This window comes from Salmo salar, chromosome 15 (assembly GCF_965601325.2).
Source record: "Salmo salar chromosome 15, fSalSal1, whole genome shotgun sequence".
Taxonomy (NCBI): Eukaryota; Metazoa; Chordata; class Actinopteri; order Salmoniformes; family Salmonidae; genus Salmo; species Salmo salar.
This window is the reverse complement of record NC_138305.1, coordinates 65,960,378-65,988,226: the sequence shown is the minus strand read 5'-3', so window position 1 is coordinate 65,988,226 and position 27,849 is coordinate 65,960,378. Positions and strand designations below refer to the sequence as shown.

Below are 27,849 nucleotides of genomic sequence, written 5' to 3'. Positions count from 1 at the left end.
ACTTTGAAGCACTAACTTACATCATCTGCATGCTGATCTTGGAATAAATTGACGATAGCAAAGATTCCATCTTTGACGAGGTCACATAAATGGAATAGGTACTAGCTAGCTTAATAATTAATATTTGCGCGCTAGCTCTGCATATTCAGCTAGTGTGTGTGTGCGATTGACTGGATTAACCTCACTTCAGTTACGTTCATTGAGTGCCTTTCAGACTGTAGACACGACCCCTCTGTTACCTTGCCAACTAAAGAACTGGCAGTGGATCAAAACATTGTGAGGCAAAGGGTGGGGGGGTCGCAATCTTTTGAAACTTAAAAATGCGCTATTAAGTGTCTATAATCAGCACAATTGCTTTCATTGCGTATTATTAATATTATTTAAATTACATAGTTATGTTTCAGTGATATATTGGGGGGGTGACAAATCATATTTTTCCAAGGATGGGGGGGTCGTGTCCCCCCCGTGTCCCCCGGGATTTCCGCCCCTGACCCTTCCTGTCATGTCCTGGCCAGTATAAGGGTTAATTGTCATTGTAGTTTGGTCAGGACGTGGCAGAGGGTATTTGTTTTATGTGGTTCGGGGTGGTGTTTTGGTAAAAGGGCGTTGGATTTAGTATTTCCGGGTTTTTGGTTTATGGTCTATGTTTATGTATTTCTATGTGGAGTCTAGTGAGTGTGTTTCTATGGTTGATTAATTGGGGTTGGGACTCTCAATTGAAGGCAGGTGTTTTCTCTTTGCATTTGATTGAGAGTCCCATATATTAGGGTGTGTTTGTGTTTGTCATTTGTGGGAGATTGTTTCTTGTCTAGCGTATGTGAGCCTGAGAAGACTGTCTATATCGTGAGTTCGTTTTGTTATTTTGTATGTTCATTTTGAGTCTAATAAATGTTCAAGATGAGCCTCCTTGCACAAAGGTGGAGGTAGCCATCCTGCTGCTGGGTTGTTGCCCTCCTACGGCCTCCTCCACGTCTCCTGATGTACTGGCCTGTCTCCTGGTAGCGCCTCCATCCTCTGGACACTACGCTGACAGACACAGCAAACCTTCTTGCCACAGCTCGCATTGATGTGCCATCCTGGATGAGCTGCACTACCTGAGCCACTTGTGTGGGTTGTAGACTCTGTCTCATGCTACCACTAGAGTGAAAGCACCGCCAGCATTCAAAAGTGACCAAAACATCAGCCAGGAAGCATAGGAACTGAGAAGTGGTCTGTGGTCCCCACCTGCAGAACCACTCCTTTATTGGGGGTGTCTTGCTAATTGCCTATAATTTCCACCTGTTGTCTATTCCATTTGCACAACAGCATGTGAAATTTATTGTCAATCAGTGTTGCTTCCTAAGTGGACAGTTTGATTTCACAGAAGTGTGATTGACTTGGAGTTACATTGTGTTGTTTAAGTGTTCCCTTTATTTTTTTGAGCAGTGTATATGTTAAAGTATTTACAAAATAAACAACTAATGAAGAAAATAGAAAAATAACAACTAATTTAAATGGAACAATAAAATAAGAGCAATGAGGCTATACACAGGGGGCACCGGCACACAGAGTAAATGCGCGGGGGCACTGGTCAGTGGAGATAATATCTACATGTAGGTAGAAATAAGGTGACCATGTATAGACAATAAACAGAGAGCAGCAGCATGGGGACCTAGACTTGGCGATCTGGTACCGCTTGCAGTGCGGTAGCAGAGAACAGTGAATGACTAGTGTGGCTGGAGTCTTTGGCAATTTTTATTGCCTTCCTCTGACACTGCCTGGTATAGAGGTCCTGGATGGCAGGAAGCTTGGCCCCAGGGATGTACTGGGCCGTACACACTACCCTCTGAAGTACCTTGCAGTCGGAGGCCAGCAGTTGCCATACTAGGCGGTGATGAAACCAGTCAGATGCTCTCGATGGTGCAGCTGTAGAACTTTGAGGGTCTGAGGACCCATGCAAAATCTTTTCAGTCTCCTGAGGGGGAATAGGCGCCGTTGTGCCCTCTTCATGACTCTCTTGGTGTGCTTGGACCATGACAGTTCATTGGTGATGTGGACACCAAGGAACTTGAAGCTCTCAATATCACCCTTATATAATAATTGACACGAACCGTAAGTATCCAAGTGTGTTTGGTAAAAACTTTGACACGTTTAGGGAATTGTATTGTGATATTTAAATCAGGAAACCTGGCTCCATTGGGATGTTAGCTGACCAAAGAGGATGATAAGGACTTTATTGACTTGCATTAGGGCAATTCCACGATAACAGAATTAGATGGAGACTCCATTTTTTCACTTTAAAATGTATTGATTTCAAAATGTTAAATTTGTACAAAAACATTTACTGGAAGAACTGTGCAGATGCAAAGTTTGGTAATAGAATTACAGAAAAATCTCCCTCAATTTGTTATGCGACTGTCACGATTCCCACCGACGGTGGCACCCCCTCCTGCTCGGGTGGCGCTCGGCGGTCGTCGTCACCGGCCTATTAGCTGCCACCAATTCCCTTTTGCTTTTCCCTTTTTTTTATTTTAGACACCTGTGGTCAATTAGCCATTAGAGGGGCTATTTAGTTTAGCTGGCCCGCTCCTTGTCGTGCGGGATTAATTGTTGTATTCGACTGTCTAGTTCGTGTCGGCTTGGCATTGTCGTACCTTGTATTTTTTCCCCTGTGTTTGGGAACTTTGTTTTATGCCTTCAAAGTGTTATTAAAAAACAACACTCCCTGTGCTCGTTGCTTCCTGCGCCTCATTCCTAACAACACGACTACCAACGCCGTTACAACGACAAATCTCGGCTCCGAATTTAGTTTAAAATATATCTGTAGAAAGACTGGGGTGTCAGCAATGACATGGCACCTTGCATTTGAAAAAATCTCTTGGTTATTCAATTACAGTAAGTGAAGTGGATTTACACCTGGTAACATAATTATGGTAACGGGATTACATCATGGGTCCCTGATCTGAATTAAACAGAAATGCATCATTATGGATATGAATGTCTTTCTCTTCATGGTAATGTGTCCTGAATAGGTACGCCAAGCAGTGATGTAGGTGTAAAAATAATATGTGGGTAAACTGTGCTCTACTGTACTTTACTTTACTATTATTTACGTTACTGTACAGTAGTGAACTGTGCTGTCCGGACCAGACCAAATCTGAACCAATCATGGACGTCTATGCTTGGGCCAAAAAAAAGGCCCAAAACTCTACCTTGAAAGGACACTATTGACCTGTAAAAAGACTAACCAATATCTCAAACTGACCCTAACCTTAACCATAACCATAACCTAATTTTAACCAATTCTAAAATGAAATAGCGTTTTGCAGTCAGGAGTGTCTGTATAGCATTTTCCATGTTGAAATCAAGGCCGATCCAGACCGGACCCAAAACCGACGTCTTTGGACGTTGAAATCAAGGGCAGGGCGACTTACCAAATGTCAACTACTTTTCAACGTCCATGGACGTCCGGTGTCGGTGCTCAGTGAGTGAAGATGCTGGTTACAGTAAATGGAGAGAGCGGGGCTCATGGGTAGGTGTCAGTAAGAGCCGGGAGAGGGGACACAGAGAGAGGAAATTGGACAATGAGGAGGTGTCAGTGAATGTGTACAAATCTGGAACAGTAATGGTACAGAGAAACCCAAAACAGTTTCAGCTGGACTTTCACATTATCACAGATATAGCTCAGCACAATAAGCTCTCTCTTGAGAAAGATACTCCCACCCCGAGTGTGTCAGACCAGACCTCTTCACTAAACAACCATATAGACGAGCAACCCCAAGCGGAAAGTCAACCTCCCAGCACAGACTACTACTCCCTCATTGAAATAAAGGATACATTCACCCAGCTGGAGGTAAGGCAGGTGGAGCTGGAACAGGAGGAGAACACACTCCAGTCAGTACAAAAAAATCATCCAGATCAACAACACCCATCAACCAGACTCGGAGAGCTGGAGGTGGAGAGAGACATATCTGTACTCTGGACTGTGGTGAGACAACATCACCAGGAGAAAGAGCAGGAGCAGGAGCAGAACAGAGCACTAGAGGAGAGGATCAGACTGCTGGAGGAGAGGGAGAGGGGAATGGAGGGAGAGGATCAGAGTGCTGGAGGATAGGGAGTGATGTGACAGAGAACAACCCATTAGAGAGGTGGCCACCCCCGCAGAGAACCAGCAGAACAGCCCAGCTCAGCTCCCGACAAAAGTCTTGACACCACAGCAGAACAGTCCACACCAGACCCTGACCGTAGCGTCAACATCACAGCAGAACAGACAAATGAAGAACCCCAAGCCCAGGGGATCCCACCCCCTTTGAGCACCCTCCCTGTCAGCCATCCTGATAGCCCTCCTGACAACAGCCCCACACCCATTGAGGACATACACAAGACACAGATTGCACTCCTTATGGACGCAAACGGGAAGAATATACAAGAAAATACACTTTTTCCCAAACACAGAGTGTCTAAACTCTGGTGTCCAATACCCAGTGTGCCTCTTGACCTTCTGTCTGAGGACCAACTAGGGTCACCCAGTTACATAATACATACAGGCACAAATGACCTGAGAGCACAGCAGGAATGGGTGGCAACAGCACTCAAGGGAGTGATTGAAAAAGCTTCCTCTACTTTCCCCAACACACAAGCGATTATCTCCACTTTGCTACCACAAAAAGACTTCCACCCTGATACCATACAGCGGGTAAATGCAAGTATTTCCCGTGACTGTGCATCAAAACCAAATGTTTACCTGGCCCACCACTACACCCTGGACTTGAACAGCCTTTGCAACCAGATCCACCTGTACAAGGCAGCAGTGCCCACCTTCGCCCGGACACTAAAGGACATCGCCCTTAAACGCAGCCCCAACACTTCACACAGGAGCAAGAGATCAATAGACACCGGCTCAGACCAGCAAGACACTCTCCCAGACCTGCGGGACCCCCCCGGACCTACACATAGAGGACCCACGCCGAGAGGACCTACATCCAGACCACAGCACCACCAGCCACATCCACACCCCCACACCAACCAATCAACACCCCCCCCCCCCCTAAGTCAATCATGCCCACACCTAATGTAGATCAGATCAGACCTATGCCCCTCCTGCCCACCCCATTCCCCCCACAAAGATGGCCTCAACATGGAAGTCACACATGCGCCCAGGCCGTGAGTAGGCAAACAGGCCCAACCCCCACTCTTACACTAATCCAAGCCAATGCCATGTTCCAGATGCTCAGCAGGCACTGCTCACACTGACTGGCCTGAGGCAAAACCACACGACCAACAACATTGGACACTTTATGGAACACAAAGCCTTCACTATCTCATCCTGGAATATCCAAGGCCTGAGGTCATCTCCCTTTGGCCTAAAGAGCAGGAACCTAGACTTCACCAAAGAAATATGAAATACAGACATTGTCATCCTACAAGAAACATGGTATAGAGGAGACTGTCCCACTGGTTGCCCTCTAGTTTATAGAGAGCTGGTAGTCCCATCCACCAAACTACCAGGTGTGAAACAGGGAAGAGACTCAGGAGATATGCTAATTTGGCATAGAGCAGACCTAACTCACTCTGTTAAATTAATCAAAACAGGAACATTTTACATTTTGGCTAGAAATTCAAAAGGAAATTATCTTAACAGAGAAAGATTTCCTCCTGTGTGCTACCTATATCCCCCCACTAGAATCCCCATACTTTAACCTGTCTGGGCTAGGGGGCAGTATTTTCACGGCCGGATGAAAAACGTACCCAATTTAAACAGGTTATTACTCTGGCCCAGAAACTACAATATGCATATTATTGGTAGATTTGGATAGAAAACACTCTAAAGTTTCTAAAACTGTTTGAATTGTGTCTGTGAGTATAACAGAACTCATATGGCAGGCAAAAACCTGAGAAAAAGTCAACCAGAAAGTGGAGGATCTGAGAATTGTAGTTCTTCTTTCTAGTTCCTTTCGAAACTACAGTATCCGTGGGGTTACGTTGCACTTCCTAAGGCTTCCATTGGCTGTCTAAAGCCTCAGACAGTGGTTTGAGCATTCTCCTCTCACTGGGCAGATAATAGGAGCTCAGTTTCTGAGTGGACTGTCTGGCAACAAAGGGATTGGATATGCACGGTCACACGAGCACGCTGTTCCTTCTTTTTCTCCTTGAATGAATACGCTATTGTCCGGATTGAATATTATCGCAATTTTACGTAAAAAAATACCATAAAGATTGATTTTAAACAGCGTTTGACATGCTTCTATGTATGGTAATGGAACATTTTGACTTTTCGTCTCTGGTACCACGCTCGCGCGTTATGCCTTTGGATAGTGCTCTGAACGTACGAACAAAACGGAGGTATTTGGACATAAATAGGGATTATTTGCAACAAAAACAACATTTCTTGTGGAAGTAGCAGTCCTGGGAGTGCATTCTGACGAAGTTCAGCAAAGGTAAGAGAATATTTCTAATACTAATTCTGAGTTTAGGTTGCGCCGAACTTGGCGGGTGTCTGTATAGCTTGCCATGATGGCTGAGCTATGTACTCAGAATATTGAAAAATGTGCTTCCTCCGTAAAGCTATTTAAAAATCTGACACAGCGGTTGCATCCAGGAGTAGTCTATCTATAATTCTTTAAATAATTGTTATATATTTTGCCAACGTTTATGATGAATATTTTTGTAAATTGATGTGCACATTCACTGTACGTTTTGGTGGGAATACATTTTCTGAACATCACGCGCAAATGTAAAATGCTGTTTTTGGATATAAATATGAACTTTATCGAACAAAACATACATGTATTGTGTAACATAATGTCCTAGGAGTGTCATCTGATGAAGTTCGTCAAAGGTTAGTGCTTCATTTAGCTGTGTTTTGGGTTTTATTGACACATGTCCTTGCTTGGAAAATGACTGTGTGATTATTTTGGTCTATGTACCCTCCTAACATAATCTAATGTTTTCCTTTCGCTGTAAAGCCTTTTTGAAATCGGACAATGTGGTTACATCAAGGAGAAGTGTATCTTTAAAATGGTGTAAAATAGTTGTATGTTTGAGAAAGTTGAATTATGACATTTTGTTGTTTTTGAATTTGCCGCCCTGATATTTCACTGGCTGTGTCCCATAGGTGGGACGCTACGGGACACAGCCAGCCACGTAGCCCATAGAAGTTAATGAAGACAGCTTCTCCATCCTGGAGGGTGAAAGCAATCATATCCAAGCCCAAGGACATGTACTAGTCTGTGGCGACCTAAATGCCAGAACCAGACAAGAACCTGACACCCTCAGCACACAGGGGCACAAACACCTGCCTGGAGGTAACAGCATTCCCTGGGTATGTACATAGTCAATGGTAGGCTTCAAGGGGACTCCTGTGTTAGGTACACCTATAGCTCATCTCTTGGCAGTAGTACTTTATCACTGACCTCAACCCAGAGTCTCTCAGAACATTCACAGTCAGCCCACTGACACCCCTATCAGATCACAGCAAAATCACAGTCTACTTGAACAGAGCAATACTCAATCATGAGGAATCAAAGCTAAGGGAATGGAATAATATTAAGAAATGCTATAAATGGAAGGAATGTAGTGTGAAAACGTACCCAAAAAAAACATTAGGCAACAACAAATTCAGTCCCTTTTAGACAACTTCCTGGACAAAACGTTCCACTGTAATAGTGAAGGTGTAAACTTGGCAGTAGAAAATCTAAACAGTATATTTGACCTCTCAGCCTCCCTATAAAAATAATCTCAAACAGAGGACCGAAGAAAATGAACAACAATGACAAATGGTTTGATGTAGAATGCAAAAACCTAAGAAAGAAACTAAGAAACCTATCCAACCAAAATCATAGAGACTCAGAAAATCTGAGTCTACGCCTTTACTATGATAAATCACTAAAACAATACAGACATACACTACGGGAAAAGGAAACGGGGATACCTAGTCAGTGGTACTACTGAATGCCTTCAACTGAAATGTGTCTTCCGAATTTAACCCAACCCCTCTGAATCAGAGGAGTGGGGGGCTGCCTTAATCGACATCCACGTCTTCAGTGCCCAGGGGATTGCCTTGCTCAGGGGCCAAACAACAGATTTCTACCTTGTTAGCTCGGGGATTTGATTCAGCAACCTTTCGGTTACTGGCCCAACGCTTTACCAGGGGTGGGCAATTCCAGTCCTCGAGGGCCTGATTGGTGTCACAGTTTTGCCCCAGCCCCAGCTAACACTCCTGACTCCAATAATCACCTAATCGTGGTCTTCAGTTTCGAATGAAATTTGATTAATCAACTGTGTTTGCTAGGAAGGGAGAAAAAGTGTGACACCAATCATGCCCTCGAGGACTAAAGTTGCCCTCCAATCCAAAAAGGGCTGTGGTGTTGATGGTATCCTCAATGAAATGATAAAATACACAGACAACACATTTCAATTGGCTATACTTAAACTCTTTAACATGATCCTTAGCTCTGGCATCTTCCCCAATATTTGAAAGCAAGGACTGATCACTCCAATTGTCACGCTGGCATGAAGGATCGGGAGACAGACGCAAGAATGCGTAATAGAGTTTTTTATTCAGCCTAAAATACGGCGTGCTGCGTAAAGGCACGAGGATGAAGACCAAACAAACATGTAACAAAACCACAGGGTTGAAACCCAAACAAAAGAGTTTGACGACATAACTAAATAAATAACACACGCACACGATGATCAACACACGGGACAAGTCCCGTAATCATCTGCGCAATCCACAAGGGCAAGAAAGCCCAAAACATACAGCACAGGTACTCACACGCACCAATGGACATTGTAACAATAATCAACCCCCAATGGAAACCAAATGGCAAATAAACTCAGCAAAAAAAGAAACGTCCCTTATCCAGGACCCTGTCTTTCAAAGATCATTAATAAAAATCCAAACAACTTCACAGCTCTTCATTGTAAAGGTTTTAAACACTGTTTCCCATGCTTGTTCAATGAACCATAAACAATTAATGAACATGCACCTGTGGAACGGTTGTTAAGACACTAACAGCTTACAGATGGTAGGCAATTAAGGTCACAGTTATGAAAACTTAGGGTAATAAAGAGGCCTTTTTACTGACTCCGAAAAACACCAAAATAAAGAAGCCCAGGGTCCCTGTTCATCTGTGTGAACATGCCTTAGGCATGCTGCAAGGAGGCATGAGGACTGCAGATGTGGCCAGGGCAATAAATTGCAATGTCCGTACTGTGAGACGCCTAAGACAGCGCTACAGGGAAACAGGATGGACAGCTGATCATTCTCGCAGTGGCAAACTACGTGTAACAACACCTGCACAGGATCGGTACATCCGAACATCACACATGCGGGACAGGTACAGGATGGCAACAACAACTGCCCGAGTTACACCAGGAATGCACAATCCCTCCATCAGTGCTCAGACTGTCCGCAATAGGCTGAGAGAGGCTGGACTGAGGGCTTGTAGGCCTGTTGTAAGGCAGGTCCTCACCAGACATCACCGGCAACAACGTCGCCTATGGGCACAAACTCACCGTCACTGGACCAGACAGGACTGGCAAAAAGTGCTCTTCACTGATGAGTCGCGGTTTTGTCTCACCAGGGGTGATGGTCGGATTCGCGTTTGTCATCGAAAGAATGAGCGTTACACCAAGGCCTGTACTCTGGAGCAGGATCGATTTGGAGGTGGAAGGTCCGTCATGGTCTGGGGCGGTGTGTCACAGCATCATCGGACTGAGCTTGTTGTCACTGCAGGCAATCTCAACGCTGTGCGATACAGGGAAGACATACTCTTCCCTTATGTGGTACCCTTTCTGCAGGCTCAGCATGACAATGCCACCAGCCATACTGCTCGTTCTGTGCGTGATTTCCTGCAGGACAGGAATGTCAGTGTTCTGCCATGGCCAGCGAAGAGCCCGGATCTCAATCTCATTGAGCACGTCTGGGACCTGTTGGATTGGAGGGTGAGGGCTAGGGCCATTCCCCCCAGAAATGTCCGGGAACTTGCAGGTGCCTTGGTGGAAGAGTGGGGTAAAATCTCACAGCAAAAACTGGCAAATCTGGTGCAGTCCATGAGGAGGAAATGCACTGCAGTACTTAATGCAGCTGTTGGCCACACCAGATACTGACTGTTACTTTTGACCTCCCCTTTGTTCAGGGACACATTATTCCATTTCTGTTAGTCACATGTCTGTGGAACTTGTTGAGTTTATGTCTCAGTTGTTGACTCTTGTTATGTTCATACAAATATTTACACATGTTAATTTTGCTGGAAATAAACGAAGTTGACAGTGAGAGGACGTTTCTTTTTTTGCTGAGTTTATATACAAATACTAGTCAGTTGGAATAGGGGATAAGTGTGCGTGATGAAAGTTCCGGAGGGATCCTTGAAAGTACCCCCCCATGCGCTGACGAGCAGTGCATCGACACCGGCCTCGAGGACAATCACAGGAATGCAGTCGATCAGGGCCCGATGCAGCTGCCGAAGTTACGTCGTCGTCAAAAGTGGTGGTGGCGTCAGACTGACCAGTAGCAGTGGTGTCGGACAGACCGGTTGTGGCGGCGTCGGACGGGCCAGTTGTGGCTTCTGAAGTGACGTCGTCGGATGGCCCAGTTGCGGCGCCGGACAGACCAGTCGCAGCGTCGTCGGACGGGCCATTCCCGCTGTCTCCCTTAATTGTCGATTATTCTGTCACATTGGAATGAAGGATCGGGAGACAGACGCAGGAATGCGTAATAGGGTTTTTTATTCAGCCCAAATTATGGCGTGCCATGTAAAGGCATGTGGATGAGGACCAAACAAACACTTAACAAAAACACAGGGTTGAAACCCAAACAAAAGAGCGAGAAGTACCGTGTAGAAATAACACATGCGCACGATGATTAACACACGGGACGAGACCCATAATCATCTGTGCAATCCACAGGGGCACAAAAGCCCAAAACACACAGCACAGGTACTCACACACACCAACGGACATTGTAACAATAATCGACCCCCAATGGAAACCAAAGGGAACATATGTACAAATACTAATCAGTGGGAATAGGGGACAGGTGTGCGTGATGAATGTTCTGGAGGGATCCGTGGCACCAATCCACAAAAGTGGAGACAAATTTGACCCCAATAACTACCGTGGGATATGCGTCAACAGCAACCTTGGGAAAATCCTCTGCATTATCATTAACAGAAGACTCGTACATTTCCTCAGTGAAAACAATGTACTGAGCAAATGTCAAATTGGCTTTTTACCAATTGACCGTACGACAGACCAGGTATTCACCCTGCACACCCTAATTGACAAACAACCAAACCAAAACAAAGGCAAAGTCTTCTCATGGTTTGTTGATTTCAAAAAAGCCTTTGACTCAATTTGGCATGAGGGTCTGCTATACAAATTGATGGAAAGTGGTGTTGGGGGAAAACATACAACATTATAAAATCCATGTACACAAACAACAAGTGGGGTTAAAATTGGCAAAAAAAACACACATTTCTTTCCACAGGGCCGTGGGGTGAGACAGGGAAGCAGCTTAAACCCCACCCTCTTCAACATATATATCAACGAACTGGCGAGGGCACTAGAACAGTTTGCAGCACCCGGCCTCACTAGAATCTGAAGTCAAATGTTTACTGTTTGCTGATGATCTGGAGCTTCTGTCCTCAACTGAGGGCCTACAGCAACACCTAGATCTTCTGCACAGATACTGCCAGACCTGAGCCCTGAAAGTAAATCTCAGTAAGCCAAAAATAATGGTGTTCCAAAAAAGGTCCAGTCACCAGGACCACAAATAAAAATTCCATCTAGACACCGTTGCCCTAGAGCAAACAAAAAACTATACATACCACGGCCTAAACATCAGTGCCACCCAGCTGTGAATGATCTGAGAGACAAGGCAAGAAGGGCCTTCTATGCAATCAAAAAGAACATCAAATTTGACATATACTTGAATCCGTTATAGAACCCATTGCCCTTTATGGTTGTGAGGTCTGGGGTTGTGAGGTCTCACCAACCAATAATTCAATAGATGGGACAAACACCAATCTGAGACTCTGCATGCAAAATTCTGCAAAAATCTCCTCAGTGTACAACGTAAAACACCAAATAATGCATGCAGAGCAGAATTAGACCGATACCCGCTAATTATCAAAATCCAGAAAAGAGAGGTTAAATTCTACAACCACCTAAAAGGAAACGATTCCCAAACCTTTCATAACAAAGCCATCCCCTACAGAGACATGAACCTGGAGAAGAGTCCCCTAAGCAAGCTGGTCCTGGGGCTCTGTTCACAAATACAAACAGACACCCACAGAGCCCCAGGAAAGCAACACTAGAATGCTACTTGGCCCTAAACAGAGAGTACACAGTGGCAGAATACCTGACCACTGTGACTGACCCAAACTTAAGGGAAGCTTTGACTATGTACAGACTCAGTGAGCATAGCCTTGCTATTGAGAAAGGCCACCGTAGGCAGTCCTGGCTCCCAAGAGAAGACAGGCTATGTACACACTGCCCACAAAATGAGGTGGAAACTGAGCTGCACTTCCTAACCTCCTGCCAAATATATGACAATAATAGCGACACATATTTCCCACAGATTACACAGATCCACAAAGAAAGAAAAAAAATGTTTGATAAACTCCCATATCTACTGGGTGAAATACCACAGTGTGCCATCACAGCAGCAACATTTGTGACCTATTGCCACAAGAAAAGGGAAACCAGTGAAGAACAAACACCATTGTAAATACAACACATATTTATGTTTATTTATTTCCCCTTTTGTACTTTCACTGTTTGCACATCATTACAACACTGTATATATACATAATATGACATTTGAAATGTCTTTATTCTTTTGGAACTTCTGTGAGTGTAATGTTTACTGCAAATGTGCATTGTTTATTATCTACTCACTTGCTTTGGCAATGTTAACATATGTTTCCCATGCCAATAAAGCCCTTGAATTGAATTGAGAGAGAGGGAAGAGGGAATTGTAACGTAGCTCATATAGTGAGGATTGCTACAATAGAATAAGAAAAGTTCAAGTTTTCATTTTTTGGCTCAAGAGGTGAAGTGTTGAAGCAATAAAAAAAAGCCCTCTGAGGGACATACTGTAAATTGATTGCACTGTACAATCAAGTCAGGTCAAAATGTAATGTCAAACTTTATTTCTCCAACTGGGAAATGTATTGTGCAGACAGGAACAGGATTAAACCTATATTGTTTTTTTTTTAAACAATAAAGATACACTCAACTGTGTGGGTCAGTGGTGATAATACCTCATTTATTGATCATGCACCATTAGATCTGTTGTCTGGCCTTTGATCAGCCATGATCAATCTTCCCATGTTTAAAATATTGGAAGAATTATTACTTTTATCTCTACCAACATGTGTTTTTGTTATTGGGGAAATTAGCTAATTTGCCCACCATGTCCAGAGACCGCTCTCTGATGCCTGCCAATCCATGATTCGAGCTACAACTGTGAGGTCATGGGAAGCAGAGTCAGCAGACAACCTAGGAAGTCGTGACGTCTGGCCCATTCGATACTGAAGCCAGGGGATTTTTTTTGCAGGGGGAGGTACCCTGTAAAGACAGAAGCGACGAAGACATGATAAGACATGATAACATCTTGTCAATAAAAGGAAAGCGTCTGCAAAGATTTTTTATAACTAAAACAAGAGACCACAGCCTGTCGTTTCCAACCGGAACAGATGAGTCATAGTGGGCAGAACAAACAAGGAGGTGGGCAGAGCCAAGCACGAGCTAGCGAGATCCTATTGGCCTATGCACTACGCGAGTGAAATAACTCAATTCGCCTTTGCACTCACAGACAACGTGATTTTGTAAAACGTTGTCAAAGGGTAAAAAGTCTACAAAACTTAGTCCACTCTGTTCATAACATATTCTAGTTTGGGGTAAATAATATTGGATTGAGATCAAATGATTAATGGATGAGAAGATTTGCAGAATCTAGGCCAAACTCCTTCTCCTTTCAAGTTCTCCCACTGCCGGCCGCTGGGCTTCCTCTCACTACCATATGTGGTAGTGTGTGGAAACGCCAAGCGGATGCTTCATATTTATACATCCAGTGAAATGTCTGTTTCATTGTTCTGTCTGTGGTGTGTGCTTCACGAAAAATAACCCCTCCTCCTTTCTCTGGTGGTGACTTTAATGCAGGTGGCAGTGAGTGAGTCGGAACGAGTCAATCTAGCCAGCTAGCTTCGCCGCCAAGATAAGTTGATATAACTTTGCTAGATATGAATATCACGCGACGGTTCATAAGCAAGTAGGTTAGCTAGCTAGCTAGCTCGTTGGCTATCTATCTAAAGTTATTTTAAGTGTACTGTTGACTGTAGAACTGAGATTTTCATTGTAAGATATTGCTAGATCGTTAGCATGCTAGTGCAACCACACATCAGCAGGTAACTAGCTAGCATTAGCGAACCATTAAGGAAGCCACTGTTTCCATTTTAACTGAGGATTTCACGGCGGAAAAATTAGAATTGTTATCAGTGAACCCGCTCTCTCAAACCAAATCAGAAAAATGTTGTCGAATCCTCAAAACCAGAACCAACCGGCGTTTCCGAACCAGCAACAACAGCAAGTGCCAAATCTGAACTCTGCTCCATTTCCTCCGTTTTTCGTCAAACCCCACAACCCTCTTCAAATAAAAAAGAATGCCATAACTGACGACTACAAAGTTACAAATCAAGTCCTTGGGATGGGCATCAATGGGAAAGTATTGGAAATATTCCAAAAAGGAAGTGGAGATAAATACGCTCTGAAGGTAAATGTGTTTTGTGTATCACTCGACTTGATACAATGTTGTGTTATTCTTTTTATTTGAGACTACCTAGTGAAACTGTCTAAAGTGGTCAAGAAAGTGGAACCATTTTACATTTTGAGGAATAGTGCTTCTATAGCCCTGCATATTTGTAAACACAATCGAGGTAAGTATTTTTACCATCCCACTGATGAATGATCAATTATGGTAGTGCACTTCCATGTGCAATGGCCGAAATGTTATTTTGACAGCAAAAACGCGAATTAATTCCTTAAGACATACCCACACTTTCCAAAGCACATTCCATTTCCAGACTGGAAGTTGAATAGTTTAATACATCTCACTTGCAACTTTGTTACCATATAATGTTTTCAAAGTGATTTGTACTTTATTATGGATCCGCATTAGCTGCTGTTTTGCTTCAGTCCCGCTGTTCCATAAGGTTTTTGTTAATTCTGATTTTACTGCTTGCATCAGTTACTTGATGTGGAATCGAGTTCCATATAGTCATGGCTCTATTTAGTACTGTGTGATATGGATAATTTGAAGCACAATATGTTTCTGTTCAATTTTTTATTTATTTTTAAATTGGGGTGAGAAATCTGTTTACTCATAAGACAGCAGACGAGAGTCCCACGATACCAGTTAGTCTCTTGTGGGTGCCACTTTCTCCCTGAGGCCCTGACTATACACTAGAAATCCAATGATTCATATCTGACCAAATCATTGCTTTTTTGAATGCATTATGGTCAGCCTCTCCTCTCATTTTAAAATGGGTAAACTTTCTGATCTTGTTTGAATATGTCTGCATTTAGGCCTCCTCTGCACCTATTCTGACATTGCTTTCATTTTTCTCAGTATTTAAAAAACAATGAGTCTAACACATTATCAGATCTATAGGCCTATTTATGTAACAGTTATATTCAAGGCTAAAATTAAACCATTTGTCCCCACAGATTTGATAACTTTAGAGGTTTCCAGGAAACATTTTTAGAAGGGACAATGTTTTTTAAATACTGTACACCAGAACTGTTTTTTTTCGGAAGTTAAGTAACTGATATGCCACTCATTTGTTTGCCTCACTCACTGCATTGTTGTAAGAGTCCACTATAACTCCTTTGCTTCAACTATAAGATCTTCTAGATCCCTCAAATTCAACCATGGACCTCGAAGTCAGTTCCACTGGGGGTTTTTTTCTTTCATTTTTGCCTTCTAATTAGGGACTGATTTAGACCTGGGACACCAGGTGGGTGCAATAATTATCAGGTAGAACAGAAAACCAGCAGGCTTCAGACCTTGTAGGGGAAGAGTTGAATACTCCTGTTCTAGATAATTGGCAGACTTGAATTAGACAATGTCCCATGCTGTTTTCTAGATCTCTCAGATAAGCCTTAACCAATAACAGCATCCCACCCCCTCCTGTCTCCTTTCACCTCACACACTCTTCCTCTGATCTCACAGACACACACTCTTCCTCCTTTCATTACTCCTCAGGGCAGTGTCTCTGCCTGCAAGCCCCAGTGTTAGTAGGCAGGCAAAGATCATTGAAAATTGATCACTTCCCCTGATAGTTCCTCAGTCTGCTCCTCTGGGATCTATTAGTCAGCCCTAATGTATGTGTCCTCCTCCTGGACACCTGCTCCATTTGGGGGACCAGGGTTGCAGCTTTGGGATGCTGAGCACAGCTTGACTTTGAAGTGGAGATGAGTGTGAGGATGATGTGTATATGCATTTATACCACAGTAGGGCTGGGCGATATGGCCAAAATATATCACGGTAGTTTAAAAAAAAATTGGACTGTATGACGGTATTTGACTGTAGAGTTTTTGAAAAATAAAGGTTATACATTTGCTTTATGAGTAGTGAGTGATCCTAGGGTGGCAACACATATATATTCTAAGTGATTTCAATGAGTATTTCTCCATTCTGATTGTTTTGGTTGAAGTGAACAGTATAAAACAATTTCAGCATTTTCATAATTTCTGTGATTCCTGCACTCAATTGCAGTGGTGGAAAAAGTACTCAATTGTCATACTTGAGTAAAAGTAAAGATGCGTTAATAGAAAATGACTCAAGTAAAAGTGAAAGTCACCCAGTAAAATACTACTTGTATAAAAGTATTTAGCTTTAAATATACTTAAGTGTCAAAAGTAAATGTAATTGATGAAATGTACTTAAGTATCTAAAGTATAAAACATTTCAAATTCCTTATATTAAGCAAACTAGATGGCACCATTTTATTTTTTTATTTTTTTATTTACGGATAGCCAGGGCACACTCAGACATAATTTACAAACAAACCATTTGTGTTTAGTGTTCTCCAGATCAGAGGCAGTAGATGACCAGGGATGTTCTCTTGACAAGTGCATGAATTGGTCAATTTTCCTGTCCAGCTAAGCATTCAAAATGTAACGAGTACTTTTAGGTGTCAGAGAAAATGTATGAAGTAAAAAGTACAGTATTTTCTTTAGGAATGTAGTGAAGTAAAAGTTGTCAATAAAAGTAAAGTACAGATACAAAGAACAAAACAACTTAAGTAGTACTTGAAAGTATTTTTACTTAATTACTTTACACCACTGCTCAATTGAGATAATTTCCACACAGCCGTGTAGGGCTGCACGATATGGGCAAATAATCTAGGACTTATTTTTAGCCAAATGTTGTAATTGCGATTTTTGACTTTCGAATTAGAGCAAAACTGTTGGAATCATGGAAATATAATTACTATTCTAATTCTACAGTTAGAATATAATAGTGGGCACATTGAATACAGTGTTTGAGATGATGACAAATTAAAATGCCAGGGAGGAGTTATTGTGACAGGGTAGGAACTGAAGTGTTGATAAGTGTTTCCTAGGGGACCCTTTAAGCTTTGACTACATTGCATGTTTTCTCTTATCTACTTCATGTAGCTTACATATTCTTTCTTTGCATATTCCTCTTTGATTTAGAAGATACTGTTGCACAAACAACATGCAGATTTAGGTCTACTCCATCACTGGTATTATCAGGCTGTATTAACTAGCTACGTTTTCTCTTACTCAGTACATTTATTAGCATTAGCGGCTAACAATTAGTGTCTCACAAGATTTAGGGCAACTATCTAAGAAAATACAAACTACCTGTTTGCTGATGTAAGAAACACAAACTAATAGTTTCATTATAGATTGCTAGTGGGGATTTATATTAAGAAGAGAAGTGAAAACAGCATTGTTGTCATGAACATTGTTGCATGTGCTGCATTGACCATGCAGACTGAACGCAAGTATCTCGTGGTTGATGCACATCAAATGCGCTCCTTGAGTGACAGGTGGCGTGGCTAGGTCTGTGTGGAAAGTGGCGCGGAGAGAGATGACTCAAGTAGCAAAGTAAACTACAAAATTTACTTTACACATGGCGTATCACATTTAACAAACCAAACATTCAAATACCGGTATAGAAGGTAAAGTAAAAACCCAAACCGGTCCCTGCATCAATACCGGTATATCATAAAATACGGTATACCGCTCAGCCCTATAACACAGCATTGTTGAGTACTCGTTTCTGATAGGCTAGAAGGGCATTCTAGAATGTGCATTTAAAACCAGATAATGGACAGTTGGAAAATAAATCAGGACACCTTGCAATCTTGAAACAATATGCACCTACACATGCAGACCGTACTTGCTACAAAGTTACAGAAAGCTATACCAATAACCACACAAACAGAAATTGGGTACATTGCAAATGCAGTACCAAAAAAATGCAAAACTAAGCTAGCTAGCTGATTTGTGGGAGGATGACAGAAAAAGAGTGTGCGAGTAAGGAGGCCTACAAACCTGAGTCAGTTACACCAGCTCTGTCAGGAGGAATGGGCCAAAATTCCCCCAACTTAAATTCCCCCAATTTTATTGTGGGAGGCTTGTGGAAGTCTACCAGACACGTTTGACCCAATTTAAAGGCAATGCTACCAAATTCTAATTGAGTGTATGTAAACTTCTGACCCACTGGGAATGTGATGAAAGAAATAAAAGCTGAAATAAATCATTCTCTCTTCTATTATTCTGACATTTCACATTCTTAAAATAAAGTGATGATCCTAACTGACCTAAGACAGGAACTTTTGCTAGGATTAAATTTCAGGAATTGTGAAAAACTGAGGTTAAATGTATTTGGCTAAGGTGGATGTAAACTTCCAACTTCAACTGTATTTAAATATGACATTTCAGTAGTTTTAATTTTTTTTTTTTTTTAATACATTTGCAAAAATGTCAACCTCTTTGCTCTTTCATTATGGGGTGTTTGTGTATTGAAGAGTTTCCTTCTTTTTTTTTTTTATCCATTTAAGAATAAGGCAAATGTATTGTAGTAGAATGTGGAAACAGTCAAGTGGTCTGAATACTGTACTTTCTTGAATACATTTTTCAACCATTTCCCATCCCAAAAATTATGAATAAGCAAAGTCTTTGATTTCTGGACTAAATCAGGAGTTCCCTCTTACATCTAGATGTTCCGCTAGCGGTACGCCTCGCCAATATCCAATGATAGAGCGTGGCGCGAATTACAAACTCCTCAAAAATCCAAAAACTTCAATTTTTCAAACATATTACTATTATACACCATTTTAAAGACAAGACTCTCCTTTATCTAACCACATTATCCGATTTCAAAAAGGCTTTACAACGAAAGCAAAACATTAGATTATGTCAGGAGAGTACCCAGCCAGAAATAATCAGACACCCATTTTTCAAGCTAGCATATAATGTCACAAAAACCAAAACCACAGCTAAATGCAGCACTAACCTTTGATGATCTTCATGAGATGACACTCCTAGGACATTATGTTATACAATACATGCATGTTTTGTTCAATCAAGTTCATATTTATATCAAAAAACAGCTTTTTACATTAGCATGTGACTAGCATTCCCACCGAAATCTTCCGGTGAATTTACTAAATTACTCACGATAAACAAAAAACATAACAATTATTTTAAGAATTATAGATACAGAACTCCTTTATGCAATCGCGGTGTCCGATTTTTAAAATAGCTTTTCGGTGAAAGCACATTTTGCAATATTCTGAGTAGATAGCCCGGCCATCACAGGCTAGCCATTTTGACACCCACCAAGTTTGGCACTCACCAAACTCAGATTTACTATAAGAAAAATGTGATTACCTTTGCTGTTCTTCGTCAGAATGCACTCCCAGGACTTCTACTTCAACACCCAATGTTGTTTTGGTTCCAAATAATCCATAGTTATATCCAAATAGCGGCGTTTTGTTCTTGCGTTCAAGACACTATCCGAAGGGTGATCGTGACAAAAAAATTCTAAATATTCCATTACCGTACTTCGAAGCATGTCAAACGCTGTTTAAAATCAATTTTTATGCGATTTTTCTCGTAAAATAGCGATAATATTCCGACCGGGATACGTTGTATCCGTTCAAACACTGAAAGAAGAAAATGGTGTCTTCACATGTACTGGCGCACCCGTGTCATTGTTCTCAGATCGACCACTTTCTAAATCCCCTACTGTTTTTCGCCCAGGGACTGCAGAGTCATCATTCCCCGTTCTGGCGCCTTCTGAGAGCCTATGGGAGCCTTAGAAAATGTCACGTTACAGCAGAGATCCTCTATTTTCCATAAAGAGGCTATAGAAGGACAAGAAATGTTCAGAGAGGGCACTTCCTGTATAGAATCTTCTCAGGTTTTGGCCTGCCATATGAGTTCTGTTATACTCACAGACACCATTCAAACAGTTTTAGAAACTTTAGGGTGTTTTCTATCCAAATCAAACAATTATATGCATATTCTAGTTTCTGGGCAGGAGTAATAACCAGATTAAATCGGGTACGTTTTTTATCCAGCCGTGAAAATACTGCCCCCTATCCTAAACAGGTTAACAACTTATGCCTCATATCCCGTTAACGGGATCGATTTGACAACATCCGGTGAAATGGCAGAGCGCCAAATAAAAAAAGTATTACAAATATTTCACTTTCATACATTCACAAGTGCAATACACCAAATTAAAGTTGAATTTCTTGTTAATCTAGCCACCGTGTCAGATTTCAAAAAGGCTTTACGGCGAAAGCAAACCCCATCAAAAAACACAATCATATTTCATCCCACCAGGCGCGACAAAACTCAGAAATAACGATATAATTCATGCCTTACCTTTGACGAGCTTCTTCTGTTGGCACTCCAATATGTCCCATAAACATCACAAATGGTCCTTTTGTTCGATTAATTCCGTCGTTATATATCCAAAATGTCCATTTATTTGGCGCGTTTGATCCAGGAAAACACCGGTTCCAACTCGCGCAATATGACTACAAAATATCTCATAAATTACCTGTAATCTTTGTCCAAACATTTCAAACAACTTCCCTAATACAACTTTAGGTATTTTTTTTACGTAAATAATCAATAAAATTTAAGACGGGATAAACTGCGTTCAATACCGGAGGAAAACAAAGTGGAGTGTGCTTTTCAGGTTACGCGCCTCTATCAAACAGTACACTTCACTCTACCCTCATTCTGAACAGCAATACTTCTTCATTACACAAAGGAAAAACATCAACCAATTTCTAAAGACTGTTGACATCCAGTGGAAGCGATAGGAACTGCAAGCAAGTGCCTTAGAATTCTAGATTCTCAATGAAAACCCATTGAAAAGAGTGGCCTCAATTTTTTTTTCCCTGGATGGTTTGTCCTCTGGGTTTCGCCTGCCAAATAAGTTATGTTATACTCACAGACATCATTCAAACATTTTTAGAAACCTTTAGAGTGTTTTCTATCCAAATCTACCAATTATATGCATATCCTAGCTTCTGGGCCTGAGTAGCAGGCAGTTTACATTGGGCACACTTTTCATCCGGACGTGAAAATAGGCCCCCAAGCCATAAGAAGTTAACATTAGAATTATTCCTAAATACTGACGACAGATCAGCTCCTGGAGAGAGATTATCACATGTAAATATCACCAGCTGTAAATATTGAGCGGCTTATCTAATGCTTACCCTATAATGCACTACATTAATATGTTTCACATCATTGCGCACATGTTAGGTGTATGACCCAATTGAAGACATACCTGTTGTAAATTGATGTGGCACTGGGTAGCTTCGTTCATCATGAAGTATATTAAGGCAAAAAAATTGACAGTAGCTAAATGCAACTCAACTGAATGAACATGAAATTTGCCCCCGCTGACAAAATGTAGTCAGTTATCGGCGGTCATGGAGAGACGGGTATCACTGTTATTCTTCTATGCTTAGCGGAGATCTTCTCTTTATAAAGTGATGCGGGAGGGCAAAAAGCTTCTAGCAACGTGGCTGTTCTATGAGAGGTCTGAGGCTGGTGTTAGAATATGAGAGTTTAAGTGCAGCATTAATAACATTGGTTTTAGTTAACAGCTCGGATATTTTAACGATGCTCCTACGAAGGTTCTAACAATATTTGTATTTTTTATTTAACTAGGCAAGTTGGTTAAGAACACATTTTTATTTACAATGACGGCCTAACAATGAACTTAGCCTTAAAATGCTTTTGGGAAACCGGTCCCAGGACACATGGCTCACAGGGGTAAGGCACCAAGTTCCTGACATCTATTTACACTTGCAGTGTAAGTTTGAATACCCCCATTGCGCGCAAAACATTTTTTTGAAACGTGGACCAGTGGTGTAAAAAATACTTTCAAGTACTACTGAAGTAGTTTTTTGGGGTATCTGTACTTTACTATTTCGATTTTTGGCAACTTTTACTTTGCTACATTTCTAAAGAAAATAATGTACTTTTTACTCCATACATTTTCCCTGACACACACTTATCAAGAGAACATCCCTGGTCATCCCTACTGCTTCTGATCTGGCGGACTCACTAAACAAATGCTTAATTTGTGCCCCTGGCTATCCGCATAATAAAAAATAAAAAAACGTAAGTACGGAAATGTGCCTTACTGCCTTTTGAAATTTGTGTAACGTCAGTAGTCTAGTCAAGGAAACATGCAAAATATATTGGCACACTCCATTTAACAGGACCATTGCCAAATAAGGCGCGCTGTCACCTGCTTTTATAGTAAGCCTTCAGGTGGTACCACCCAGCACATCTAGAAGGGAGTGTATTTCATACCGAACCTCTCCCTTGAGATGACTTTTAAGGCATTTAATTTAGATAAATGAATGTAAAGGACCCGTGGACACCCTGACATTAGTAGAGAAGAGTTCAATACAAGACGTTATACTGTACTCTACAGTACTTTCTGCATACTTTATATCTGGTTTTAGTCATTTAAGTTTACACTGAAAATGTTTTACCGTCCCGAAATTGTTTTCCCACCACACAATACAGTAAAGAAAGTAGAGTACAGGACAGTAAAGAAAGGTATAGAACAGTACTGTATAATGTATTGTACTGTACTGAACTCTACTCAACTACTGTCAGTGTCTGCGGGTCCTTTAAAGAATTACATTCATTTATATAAATTGTCTTATTCAGTTTTCAAAGGTCTTAAATGTGACTGAGAGCCTCCCAAGTTGCGCATCGGTCTAAGGCACTACATTGCAGTGCTTGAGGCATCATTACAGATCCGGGCTCGATCCCGGGCTGTGTTGCAGCCGGCCGCAGATATTTAAGAGTTTTTGGAAAACGTGGTCGCATAACAACTGAAGGAGATTTTACCGTAATTCTGTTACAAAACTTTCCATTTGGACAGTTCATCCAGTAAATGTGTTTTTGGGAATTTGTCTGTCTAAATTGTACAAAGAAGTCATTGTGCATAGAGTTTGTATGGCTTTGTTAAACTTTTTGAAATCAGTGTTTTTTGTTTGGCATACATTTCTTTTTTAAGTGAAAAATCAGAATCAAATTGTAATTCCGTCACACTGGAATCACTTTATCATTAAAACTGACTGGGCTAGTACCGTTCTCCCTGATAAAAGTTGTGACGATCACATCCTGCTGTCGTGACAATGCTTAGGTGGTCCATACACACACGTGTGTGTGTGTGTGTGTGTGCGACGCGCATGTGTAAATACGTGTGGTCGGTGTGTGTCATGCTGAGGCAATGGTAGTGCCAGCTGTACGGTGCCCCTTCCTCCCGTGAATACTGAATGACGTCAGGGAATGACTCATGTTTGTTGATGTGGAAGTGGGTAGGCTACACGCAGTAAGCAGGGTCAGGAGGACACAACATCGCTGACACCTTGCGCCTTAAACTTCCGACGTGGATTAAGTGCTATTTATTCATATTAGCGCCGTTCCCCTGTTCAAATTCAGTTGGCCTACTTTTTAGTTGCTCTGGATTTCTGCATGTTTGGTTTAGTGCATATTTACATTGAGATGATATCAGGAGTCAACTGTACTGGGTATTTCCAAATGTATACAATACTTTAATGAGGAGAATTTCTTATGTCTCTGTGTGTGTTGGGCATTTCCATGTAAAGTACCCATGAGCACCAACGTGAAGTTCATGGGAGCATGTCAAATGAAAGCGAGGAGTCTATATATTTTTTGTTGTTGAAATGAAAGCATATATACATTTTATTACCATTTGCCATCCTAACAATTAGGAATAAGCAAAGAGTTTGATTTCTGGTCAAACAGATGGAAAAGGGATTTTGGACATCTACCAGAAAAAGTATTTTAAAAGCTAAATATGTAAAAACACAATATTGAAGTGAAGACCCTAATATCAGCGCTTTTATATTTAGTTTGGTAGAAATTATTTGCCTTCTCTAAGTTTAAGAAACAGTGCCTTGTAATTCCGTTACCAAAAACCCACATACAGTGCATTCGTAAAGTATTCAAACCCCTTGAGTTTTTCCAAATGTTGTTACGTTACAGCCTTATTCCAAATGTATTAAATCCTCACACAATACCCCATAATGAGAAGACAAAAGAAGGTTTTTAGAAATATCACATTTACACAAGTATTCAGACCCTTTACTCAGTACTTTGTTGAAGCAGCGGTTATATCCTTGAGTTTTCTTAGGTTTGACGTTACAAGCTTGGCACACCTGTATTTGGGGAGTTTCTCCCATTCTTCTATGCAGATCCTCTCAAGCTCTGTCAGGTTGGATTGGGAGTGTCGCTGCACAGCTATTTTCAGGTTGTAGTCCTGTTGGAAGGTGATCCATTGCCCCAGTCTGAGGTCCTGAGCACTCTGGAGCAGGTTTTCATCAAGGATCTTTCTGTACTTTGCTTCGTTCTTCCAGACGTGACTCTTGGCATTCAGGCCAGAGAGTTCAATCTTGGTTTCCTCAGACCAGAGAATCTTGTTTCTCATGGTCTGATAGTCCTTTAGGTGCCTTTTGGCCAACTCCAAGCGGCTGTCATGTGCCTTTTACTGAGGAGTGGCTTCAGTCTGGCACTCTACCATAAAGGTCTGATTGGTGGAGTGCTACAGAGATGGTTGTCCTTCTGGAAGGTTCTCCCATGTCCACAGAGGACGATCGGGTTCTTGGTCACCTCCCTGCCCAAGACCCTTCTCCCCCGATTGCTCAGTTTGACCGGGAGGACAGCGCTAATTAATTTTTTATAAATTAGCAAACGTTTCTAGAAACCTATTCGTGCTTCGCCTATTCCTCTTTTAGAAGATACTGTTGCATAAACATGCAGATTTAGGGCTACACCATCACTGGTATTAAGCTGTATAGCTAGCTAAGGTTGTTCTGACTCAGTACATTTATTAGCTAGCTTGCCAGCTAACTATCAATTTGCATAAGCAGCTAACAAGATTTAGCTAAACCTTGCTAAGAAAAAACAAACTAGATTTTTGCAGATGTAAGAGAAACAAACTAGTAGTGTAATTCTAGAACACTTGTGGAGTTATATTAAGAAGCAAAGTGGAAACAACATCGTTGTCATCAATGTTGTTGCATGTGCCCGATTGACCATGCAGACTGAACGCAAGTGTCTCGTGGTCAAGTAACAAAAAATGCGCTCCTTGATTGCCGGGTCGGGGCTAGGTCTGTGTGGAAAGCGGCATGGTGAGAGTGGAGAGGGATGACTCAAGTAGCGGTGTAAACTACAAAAATGTACGTTACATACGGCCTATAACATTTAACAAACCAAACATTTAAATACTGTTATTGAAGGTAAAGTAAAAACCCAAACCGGTTCGTGCATCAATACTGGTGTATATAGTAAAATAAGGTATACCGCCCAGCCCTAGACAACACCTTCATTCTCCATCTCCTCCCAGCCTAGAGGCAGAAATTCAAACTGGAAGCACACGTGGTATGGTCTGTTCAACGCTGGAAACTGGAAACACTGACTGAAAACACTGCCGAGTACAAACAGACCACCGCAAGACAGAGACAAAAAGACCTTACAAGTGGAATCGCAATTCAACGGCCCAGATACGAGACCCATGTGGCAGGGACTTCAGACAATCATGGATTACAAAGGGAAAACCAACCAAGCTAAACACCTTTTGTGCCAGCTTTGAGGAAAACAACACAGCGCCACTGACATGGGCCTCCGCTGCTCACAAGGACTGCGGGCTCCCGATCTCTGTAGCCTATGTGAGTAGGACCTTCTAGTGTGTTAACCCCCTCAAGCCTGCCGGCCCGTATGGCATCCCAAGCCGCGTTTTCAGAACATGCGCAGACGGTATGGCTGGAGTGTTTACAGACCTTTTCAACCTCTCACTATCCCAGTCTGTCAACCCCACTTGCTTCAAGATGGCCACAATTGGTCCTGTACCCAAGCAAGCTAACTGAACTAAATGACTCGCCCCATAGCATTCAGGCTGTATCACAACCAGCCGTGATTGGGAGTCCTATAGGGTGGCGCACAATTGGCCCAGCGTCGTACGGGTTTGGCCGGTGTAGGCCATCATTGTAAATAAGAATTTGTTCTTAACTGACTTGCATAGTTAAATAAAAATAGCGCTCACTTCTGTCATCCATGAAGTGCTTTGAAAGTCAAGGATCATATCACCTCCACCATACCCCCTCAACATATCCACTGATGACGCAATCACGTCTTGTCTTTCCTGAACAAGAGGAAAACCTATGAGAATGCTGTAAATTGACTACAGTTCAGCTTTTAACACGATAGTGCCCTTCAAGCTTGTCTGAACTTCTCCATGTGCAACTGGATCCCTCCAGTACTTCCTTCTCACCTATGACTACAGGGAGGAGGTTAGAGCCCTGGTGGAGTGATGCCAGGAAAATAACCGCTCCCTCGAGGTCAACAAAACCAAGGAGCTTATCGTGCTCTACAGGAGACGAAAGAGGGAGCACACCCCCTTCCTCATCGACGCCACACCGGCACAGTCGTGAAGAAGTTGCAACAGTGCCTCTACAGCCTCAGGCAGCTGAGGAAATTCAGCATGGCCCCTAAAGGAGCCAGCATGCTTCAGTTCAGCTGGCGCTTAGCCGAACTCTGCTAGCTGAACTGAATGAGGCAGTTAGCAAAGACCTTCGCTTGAGAAAGATGGCCACAATTGTTCCTGGCCAAGAAGATCATTAAGGCCCTCAGTCACCTGAGCCATGGACTGTTCACTCGGCTACCGTCTGACAGTACAGGTGCATCAGAGCTAAGAGAGACTAAAAAACAGCCTCTATTTTCAGGTCATCAGACTGTTGCACAATCACACAACACACACACACACACACACACACACACACACACACACACACACACACACACACACACACACACATACGCTATCACACACACGCATACCTCATACTCACAAACACATGCACATATACATATATACACACACACACACACACACACTCAGCCAATGCTGCTGTCACATGCTATAGAGACATTGAACCACTGGACACTTCGTTACACAATGTGTATTTAAATACTGTATCCCCGACATCTCATTCTAATATTTCTACTACTGTAAATTGTATTTTAGTTACTTTTTATACCTCACATATTTATTTATTTGATTTATATACTGGATTCTTGACATGGCTCACTCTAATATACACTGAGTTTACAAAACATTAGGAACACCTTCCTAATATTGCGTTGCACCCCCTTTTGCCCTCAGAACAGCCTCAATTTGTCAGGGCACGGACTCTACAAGGTGTCTATGTGTTCCAAAGGGATACTGTCCCATGTTGACTGCAATGCTCAGTT

The 27,849-nt window shown here is 42.0% G+C and overlaps 1 protein-coding gene across 1 annotated transcript in view; it reads left to right on the top strand.

The window, feature by feature from the left end:
- Window positions 1-14,150: 14,150 nt before the first annotated feature.
- The window catches only part of LOC106571864 (MAP kinase-activated protein kinase 2), a 39,722-nt gene continuing 26,023 nt past the window's right edge, over window positions 14,151-27,849 (top strand). Inside the window, exon 1 of the mRNA XM_014145367.3 lies at window positions 14,151-14,758. Coding sequence (XP_014000842.1) covers window positions 14,516-14,758 — 243 coding nt within the window. The 5' untranslated portion in view covers window positions 14,151-14,515. The remainder of the gene's footprint in view (window positions 14,759-27,849) is intronic.